The 9,272-nt window shown below is 48.4% G+C and overlaps 1 protein-coding gene across 8 annotated transcripts in view; it reads left to right on the top strand.

Annotated features, from left to right (window-relative positions):
- Window positions 1–9,272, top strand: part of ATP9B (ATPase phospholipid transporting 9B (putative)) — a 280,330-nt gene that overhangs the window by 242,814 nt on the left and 28,244 nt on the right. For all 8 annotated transcript variants that reach the window (XM_046672314.1, XM_046672313.1, XM_046672312.1 and 5 more), the window contains 4 exons: window positions 827–910; window positions 1,223–1,393; window positions 3,865–3,963; window positions 5,652–5,741. In XM_046672314.1, coding sequence (XP_046528270.1) covers window positions 827–910; window positions 1,223–1,393; window positions 3,865–3,963; window positions 5,652–5,741 — 444 coding nt within the window. The remainder of the gene's footprint in view (window positions 1–826; window positions 911–1,222; window positions 1,394–3,864; window positions 3,964–5,651; window positions 5,742–9,272) is intronic.

The raw sequence follows: 9,272 nt of genomic DNA, 5'->3' as shown, positions 1-9,272 counted from the left end.
CACTACGCTGCCACGTGAGACCTTCCACGTCCTCTTACCCACTACGCCGCCACGTGAGACCTTCCACGTCCTCTTACCCACTATTCTGCCACTTGAGACCTTCCACGTCCTCTTGCCCACTACGCTGCCACGTGCGACCTTCCACATCCTCTTACCCACTAAGCTGCCACATAAGACCTTCCACGTCCTCTTACCACTACGCTGCCATGTGTGACCTTCCACGTCCTCTTATCCACTACACTGCCACGTGGGGCCTTCCTGCCTTCCAAGTCTTGTCTCCTCCCATCCGCCACCACTCAGCATCTCCTCCTCCCTTGTTCCCACCTGCAGCCTGATGTCAACACCAAGATCAGGGCAGTGTTAGTTAAGTGCTTTTGACGCTGTTTTTGAAAAGCCTGATTTGAGGTGGAGAAGACCTATGCCTGTCATCTGGAGAGCCGTGCAGTGACTCCACCTCCATCGTGTCCCTTTGCTGCTCCTCCTCAGAGCTCAGGAAGAGCAGAGACATTGTCGGGTCAGGGTTAGTCTGGTGGCGTGTCTGTGAGATGAGGGTCTCTCAGGGTTCCCTCTGCTGTTGCCTCCCGTGCCTGCCGCTGCCTCAGTGAGGGCAGGGCGAGGGGAGGAGGTAGCCAGGGAGCTGTGGTTCAGTCAGCCGCACTCCGGCTTATCTCTTGTGCCTGCACGTGGTGGACTTAGGAATTGGCAGGGTAAATTAGCAGGGGATGGTCATCAGCACAGAGAGTGGTAGTGACGAGTACCATAGGGGCCTCTGTCCCTGTCATACTCAGGGCTAGGGGCCACATGTGACCAGCATTTCCTTTTCCAGTGTGGAAACATGGCCCGCGAAGGTCTGCGCACCCTCGTGGTCGCGAAGAGGGCACTCACAGAAGAGCAGTACCAGGATTTCGAGGTGAGCAGACTCCCTGTCTCTCCACCCTCATGGACATCCCATCCCTGGTAAGGCACTGGTGTTCTCATTAACGAGTTCTTACTGCTTGTGTGACGTTGCAAGGTCGTGTCACCACAGCCCATAAGCAGAGCAGCCTTGCTCCCAGGAGCATTGGGAATTAGTCTTCTACCCTCCCCTGTACCACCCACTTCCCAGCCTCCTGGGAAAGGAGTGTCCACAGAAGCAGAAACTCATGATTTCTTTAATGTTGCCAATTTTCACGTCCTCAGTAAGTCCTGAGTGCATAAATCACAGCCTCGTCTCTGTCCTCAGAGCCGGTACAGTCAGGCCAAGCTGAGTGTCCACGACAGGATGCTCAAGGTGGCCGCAGTGGTGGAGAGCCTGGAGCGGGAGATGGAGCTGCTGTGCCTCACGGGGGTGGAAGACCAGCTGCAGGCCGATGTGAGGCCCACACTGGAGATGCTGCGGAACGCAGGCATCAAGGTACGGAGCATGGCCTCTGAAACCAGGGCTGCCTCGATGTGCGCAGTGCCGCTTCCCGGGAGGTGCTGCCCTTGACCTGGGATGAGGCCATGGACATGAGAGGGCCTTGTGCGCAGAGCCCCACTCACGTCCGCTCTCCTCCCACTGGACCTCCAGGACCCCACGCCTTGCCTCCCGCCACCCAGCTGGCTTCCTCACGTGCTCCGCTCCAGGCCTCCCGGGTCAACCACCGCCCTGCCCTTTCCCAGCACAGCCACTGCCTGCCGCCCTCGTGTGCCCGTCCCAACTCGGATGGGTGCTCTGTGCAGCACAGCTTCTCCTGTGGCAGCCTACACACTGGCTGCCGCCGCGCTTTCCAGGGCACAGGCAGTGAGACGTGGCCGTGGGGCTGTCTGCTCCAGGGCGGGAGGCCCCTGTCAGCTCAGCCTGCGCTGGATGGCGCGCTGGGAGGCTGCATCTGGTGTCAGGATTGCTGTGCAGGTGGGAGTGCAGAGTTACAGAGCAGTGCAGACTCAAAAGGTTTATGTTATCTCAACCTTTACTTATTATAATAAAATTACCTTTTATTGTAATTTTTCATAAAGTTCAACTCAATCTACTTAATTGTATGTGTTGGATTATCAACATATTAAAGTAGTAAATGTCTCTCATGTGAAGATTTGAGTATTTATACTAATTCTTTGCCAAACTCTGCAAGACTTTCTGGAGCTCTGCTCTTTTTTCTTTTATTTTTCCTGTCTAAAGAAGTAGAACCCTCTATCTCCTTACATAACATAGGCTCTGATTTCAGATAGTCCTGCAAAACATGGAGGTAGTCTTCCAGCCAGATCACACACACTTGCTGAATGTGTGCCAGGTTACCAGCAGTGGTAGTTCTTGTTCTTGTTTTGGGTGGTTTGTTTGTTTGTTTGTTTGGTGAGGAAGATTGGCCCTGAGCTAACATCTGTTGCCAGTCTTCCCCTTTGTGCTTCAGGAAGATTGTCCCTGAGCCAACATCCATGCCAGTCTTCCTCTACTTTGTATGTGGGATGCCACCACAGTGTGGCTTGATGAACAGTGTGAGAGTCCATGCCTGGGATCCGAACCCACCTACCCCAGGCCACTGAAGTAGAGTGCACCAACCGAACCACTACACCACCGGACCAGCCCCTAGTTCCTGTTCTTTTGTGTAGTTGTTCCCAACTTTGTCATAACAATGTGTCATAATCTTAGGTCCAGGCTAGTAAAGGAAGTTCAAATGTGTGAAATAAATAAAAAACCGAAATCCTCAGACACAAAGAGCCACAAGTAGATTACGCCTGAGCAGAGAATCAGTGTACTGTGTAAGTCTCTTCTGTTTGCTATTTCCAAAATGTATATTTATATATGATACGTAAGACACCTGAAGAATTCAGATGATAAGGAGAAATTACTGCAAGGTTTTTGCTGTTATATAAAATATATATAAACTATCTTGTTATAATCAGGACCGTAGGTGTCCTGATTTTGCTTTCTTTTTAGTCTGGGGACATTTATGTACATAATGTGTGCATGTGTGTGTAATTCTTTTATTATTATTTGACATGTTTTGTTTGATAGAAACAACTTTTGGCTTAACGATTGCCTGCTTACCCATTTTGAACCTCAGTTTCCAGCTGGAAGACCAGCAAGCAGGCCTGAGGATCCTCAGGGCCCCCCAGCTCTGCAAACCCAAGGCTGTGTGGTGTCTTCTGCTTTATGCCTGCTGGTCTGGCATCAGGGCGGTGGGAATGCTGCCTTTGGGCTTGTGCAGGTCCTCGCCAGCCTCAGCCATGTGGTTCCCAAACCCCACCCGTCACCCACGTGCCTCCAGAGCTCAGCTGCTGAGTCCAAACACCACTTTGCTCTTACTTGTTTTAGCGAAGCAAGTCCATAGAGGCATCTTTTTTTATTGTGGCAAAATGGACATAACACAAAATTTTATGCATCTTAACCCTTCTTAAGGGTACAGTGCCGTGGCGTTAAATATATTCACACATTGTTATACAACCAGCACACTGTCCATCTCCAGAACTTTTTCATCTTGTAAATCTGAAACTCTGTCCCCCTTAAACACTAACTCCCCGTTCCCTCTGCCCCCAGCCCCTGGCACCCCGGGCTCTGCTTTCTGTCTCTGTAAATCTAACTCTTAGTAGTCATGTGAGTGGACTCGTACTTGCCTTTTTGTAACTGAATTGTTTCATTTAGCATAATGTCCTCCAGGGTCATCCATGTTGTAGCTTGTGTCAGAATTTTTTTCCTTTTTAAGGCTGAATAATACTCTATTGTATGTATAGACCACATTTTCTTTATCCGTTCATTTCTCAATGGACACTTGAGTTGCTTCCATGTTTTGGCTAGTATGAGTAGTGACATTATAAACATGAGTGTGCAAATATCCATTCAAGGATAGACCCTTTTCGGAGATGAAAGTGTAGTAGTATTGAAGTTCACCAGTTTAAATTGTCTCCTAGATATGGATGCTCACGGGTGATAAACTTGAGACAGCCACTTGCATTGCCAAAAGTTCACATTTGGTGTCTAGAACACAAGACATCCACACTTTCAGACCTGTAAGTATTTGTCTAAATCACTTTGATTTTTAAATGTTTTATTTCACAACTAAAACCTACTGTTTTTGGGAGAATGTGTATGCAATTTTTTATTAATTACTAAATATCTGTTTTAAAAGAGAAATGTAATTTCTTATTCAATTTATAAAAACGTTAAAAATAGATTTCTATTAGTTATATACATTAAATGTGATCAAAAAGCTACTTTTTGATATGGTGAAGCAAGGTCTAAATTCAAAAGTATTTTTCTGTTGTACTATTGGAATTATTTATTAACAACCAGATATTTTAAAATAGACTAGTCAACTTATAAAGTGTGCATTGATAAAAATTACATTTTCTATTAGTTATACACATTGCTTATAGTCCAGAAGCTGCTTTTGTGAAACAAGCTCTCAATACAAAATAGGAATGTGTTTGTAATCTACTGCCATTTTCAGATTAAATGCTCTTCTTAATTAGCTCAAAGAAAATTAATAGAAATTATCTAAATTTATGTGTTTACTGTATATATTAGGTTATGACTAAATTTAATTCAAAGAAAAAATAAAAGTTTCTTGGCTCTTGATTGATGGTGGGTGAACAGACATTGTGTGTCTGTGACTTTTCTAAATGAAGCTCTTGCACCTACAGAAATAGTTATTTGAATATAATTTACATGTAAATGTAGTTTATTTGGAAGCATTGGAATCGCAAATTAGGCCCTGCAGACTACTATTTGCAATTAAATTATTAATGATTCTGATAAAACTTCAGATCAATTTTTGTTGACTTTTCAGTGCTATAGCACCACAAATGAACATTTCCACAATAAAACCTACCTATTTAACAATGATTCTGAAATTAATTTGAATGACATGAAATTTTTAATTTATTTCAGTCCTGTAATATATCATTTCCTTTATGCCCCATAAAACCTCCAAAGAATGTCAAAAACCAGCAAATTGGTTTCTGAAATGTTTTCATTCTAAAATTCATGATATTTCAAGATTATGACCTAACTTTGCTCTTCAGGTTGTCTAACCCCCCGATATTTTGTATGCTTGAGTGAATAGGCTCAGTTGAGAACCGTGGCAGAGACGGCAGAGGCAGTCTGTACAAGTATTGTCATCACTGGGCCTGCTATGAAGATGGGCTGTCCTGCCCCCGTACTGGGTGGCCCTGAGGGACTCAGCTCCCTCCATGGGGCCCTGGGTTTTAAGGTGTTGAGTTGGAGTTCTGAAGAACTGTGTCCCTGGCGTTAGAAGCCACCCCCGTGCCATCAGCCTGTGAAAAGACCAGGAGCTGTAATTGACGGTTGCCACACTCTGCTGTGGGAAGCGCATCTTCCCTAGCTGTGCATAGGCCGTCATCACTCCCGAGCCTGCTCCCCTGTGGCCACAGGCCCGCTTCTCCTGGTCACACTCGCAGTGGAATTGTGGTGCCTTCACTGCACGTCACAGCGCACGTTTCCTACTTTGAGGTGCCACACCTCGGAAAACAGTCAGTGTAAATTACTGTGTGTGTGTGCCCAGCAGTGCAGGAGGAATTTGAAAGAGCAGTTTGTTGTAGGACTTCGTGTGTCAAGCAGCTTTTGGTTTTAGGTGATGTGTCTAAAGAGCTCACTGTGATTCGTAAATACGGGCTTGTTTGTCGGTGCTCTGATTGAGGCAACATTGTAATCTGGGTGCTTTCTCCCTTCTGTGGAGGTGACCAGTCGAGGAGAGGCCCATTTGGAGCTGAATGCATTTCGGAGGAAGCATGACTGTGCCCTCGTCATATCTGGGGACTCCCTGGAGGTAAGGCTGGGCCCGGACCAAGCACGTGTCTGTCTGTCTGTCTGTCTGTGCGTCTCCCTGGAAGAGAAGCTGGTCTGTAACCAAACACGTGTCTGTCTGTCTGTCTCTGCCTCTTCCTGAAGGTGAGGCTGGTCTGTAACCAAACACGTGTCTGTCTGTCTGTCTGTCTGTCCGTCTCCCTGGAGGTGAGGCTGGTCTCTGACCAAACATGTGTCTGCTTTTCCTGCTGGTGGACTAAGGGCTTTCTGAGTCAAATGTATTTATTAGGCTGTTTTTGCTTATCTCTACTATTTTTTAAGTTTTTACCGTCCTAGAAGTGGAATATGCAACTCTGGTGAGCAGTTACAGCCTGGAGAAATGTCATGGCAATGTCAGGGTGATAACACTCAATATTCTAGAGGCTGATTTATTTGAGGCTTATTCACAGTTCTCTTTAGTGCTAGGCCTTACGCTCATTGTTAATAGCACATCTTGCCTTGGAGTCTTGACTGTGCTACCCATAGTCTTTATCTAAATGTATCCAAACGGGTGTTTCCAAAAGAGCGCCCCGTGGGACAGAGGACATGTGAGACCTGAGGCCCTGGCGTGTACTGTGGGAAGCCCTGATGCAGGAGCCGAGATGACTCAGCTGGGGCTGGTCCAGGGCCTGCGGCCTGGCTGTTGGCCAGTCCTCTCTGGGTCAAGTCACGTCTTTCCTCATTTTGCTCATAGATCTGCCTCTGGGCCCAGATAGCCAGAATGGCTGGGCCCGCTGGGTGCCTCTCTCTCCACACAGCTTGTGCACAGGCTCTCTCAGACTTCGTGCATGCCTCTGGCTTCCCAGAGCAAGTGGTCATGGAGTCTGGGGGAGCTGTGTGGTTCCTTAGGACCAAGCCTTTGTCATGTTTGTCACATTTTCTTGGTCAAGCAGGCCACTAAGGCCAGCCTGATTCAAGGGAGGGGGTCAAGCCCACCTCTCACCAGAGAAGTAGCAGGGACAGTAGTGCCCTCTTTAACCTGCCACTGTGCCCATTCCAGAAGGTCACATGGTAGCTCAGGGCATGCCACGTTCCATCGCGTTCTTGGAGCAGATGATAAACTTCCGTGGGCCAGGGAATCATACAAAATGTCCCCCAGGCTTCCATCATCGCCTCACTCCCTTGTGAGTCAAGTGAGCTGCTTCAAGAAGAGACTGAACTGCGGAGCCTGGACAGTGGGGGTCAAACAGCAGCCCCCCACCCCAGCAGTGCAACACCCCCACCCGTCTTTGCCTCCCGGCAGACCTCCCTGGCCCCCTGGTCTTGGAGGGAGCTCCGTCCTCTCCCCACTGTCTCCATGAGACAGCCCATGGTTTCCACCTGGTCTCCATTCTCATGGCAGTGCCGTGGTGCACGCTGTGAGCATGCTGTTCCTGTCAGGCTTATGTGGGCGCATCTGTTCTGTGCTGCTCTCCCGCTCCCCCTTCTTTCCCAACACCCTGATGCTGCTTTTGGCCTCCTATTTTGGCCTTTGTTTCCAACTGTCTAAATAACAGCCTTTGCATAACTCCTGTTTGATTTTGAGTTTTGGCTCATTTTATTTAGTTTCTGCCCTGCAAGTCGAGGGTTGTTTCTCATTCCTCGTGCCCTCCCAGCATGGCCAACACAGATTCCGGGTGGCCTGTCTTGGCAGTCAGCATCTCAGGGGCTATGGCACCAGGAGAGCTGAGCCTGCGGCTGCTGCCACAACCCTTGTTCCTGCTCGGCTCTTTGTCCCCGAGCTAATGAGTGTCTTTTTTCTCTTGCTCGTCCTTGTACTTATCACTAATTCAGTTTTCCTTCTTGGAGAAGTCCTTCTTGGGCTCTTGAGGGGTGCACCGTGCACTGCTGTCTCATCCGCAGGGTCCCCATGTCCCACTGCCTCTGCTGTCATCATTGGACTCCTCCTTCTTGGAGAGCACCTCCTCCTCTAGCTTCCTGGAAAGCAGCCACAGAGATCAACTTTTGAGGCCTTTCATGGGAAGGGAAGGTCTGTATCCTACCCTCGTACCTGACGGCCAGTTTGCCTGGGATGGAATTCTGAGCCAGGAGGGTTTCCCATATCCTCTTGCCACTTGCCACCCAGCACAACTGCTGGGGAGCCAGGAGGAGCCCTTCAATTCCAAGCCCTCCCTCTGAGGCTTTTTGGGGTCCCCCCTTTCTGAAAGTTTGCAGGACCCCCACTATTATCACACTTCTCATTAATGTGCTGGGTCTGGTGTGTTTCCGTTGACTTGTATCTGTTGGTTCTCTGGGAAGAAATGATGAATGGCTTCCTCACTTCTGATTTTCCCCTTCTCGCTTCCTGGAGTGCCTGTAAGACGGATGTTGGGCCTCCAGACCTGAGGCCATAATCCCTTTATCTTTTCTTTCCTGGTTTCCATCTCTTCCCTTTCCCTCCTGCCCTCCTTGTTAAGGTTCACCCTCTCCTGAGGACAAGCCCCGGTCTTTGCCAGAGCAGGAGGGCACAGCTGCCCAAGCGGCCTCATTTGGAGAGGGAGGGATTAGGGACGTGTCTGCCTGGTCCGAGTCCTGGCGCCTCTCCATCCTCAGCTCCAAGTGGTCTACCATCAGCACCTGGGCCTCGTGCGGCCTCTCAGCTCCTCTCACAGCTGGCTCTAAAAGACTTCTCACAGCTGCCCAGCCATTTGTCATGAGTTTGTTTGCTTTCCAGCATCCAAAGCCTTTTGCTAATTTCTCCTGTCGTCTGGCTCCTCCTTGTAGATTTATATCTTTTTAAAAAAATTCTCTTGGGGCCAGCCCCATGGCCGAGTGGTTAAGTTTGCGTGCTCCACTTCGGCAGCCTGGGGTTTCACCGATTCAGATCCTGGGCATGGACATGGCACCACTCATTAGGCCATGCTGAGGCAGCATCCCACGTGCCACAACTAGAAGGACCCACAACTAAAATATGCAACTATGTACTGGGGGGATTTGGGGAGAAAAAGCAGGAAAAAAAAAAAAAAGATTGGCAACCGTTGTTAGCTCAGGTGCCGAACTTTAAAGGAAAAAAAGACTTATTTCTACAGTTGTTTTAATGGGATTGGGGAAAGGAGCAAAAGTAACTACTTGTATTAAATCCACCATCTTTTATGAAATCTTTTTGTTATTTTTGTGTCACCAAAAATACACATATGTGGTAGGCAGTCAAGAGCAGAGAAACCTGATGTTGGAGAACACATTCACTCCCCTGCCTCCCAGACCTTCTCCCAAAAAGCAACATCTTGTACTATTTCTGTTTCTTGGTCTCCTGGTATCGAGGTTTCCGTGAAACGAGATAACATGCTGTGTCTCTATTTCTAAATCTGCCAACTTTAGGCGATATCTGTCAAGTACCTGCCATAAGCAGGATTTAGCCAGCCATCCCAGGTTTTAAGTGGGCAGAGTGCATCAGACCTGGTCTCAACTGTTCACAGGGGGCACCCACAGAGGTGGTTTCTCCTCATGTGCGTCTATCCACCAGCTCCTCCCTCCTTGTGCATCTGTCCACCTGCTCCTCCCTCCTGGTGTGCGTCTGTCCACCTGCTCCGCCCTC

Source organism: Equus quagga, chromosome 9 (assembly GCF_021613505.1).
Source record: "Equus quagga isolate Etosha38 chromosome 9, UCLA_HA_Equagga_1.0, whole genome shotgun sequence".
Taxonomy (NCBI): Eukaryota; Metazoa; Chordata; class Mammalia; order Perissodactyla; family Equidae; genus Equus; species Equus quagga.
Note: the sequence above shows the minus strand (reverse complement) of the source record. Positions and strands in the feature narration are given on the sequence as shown.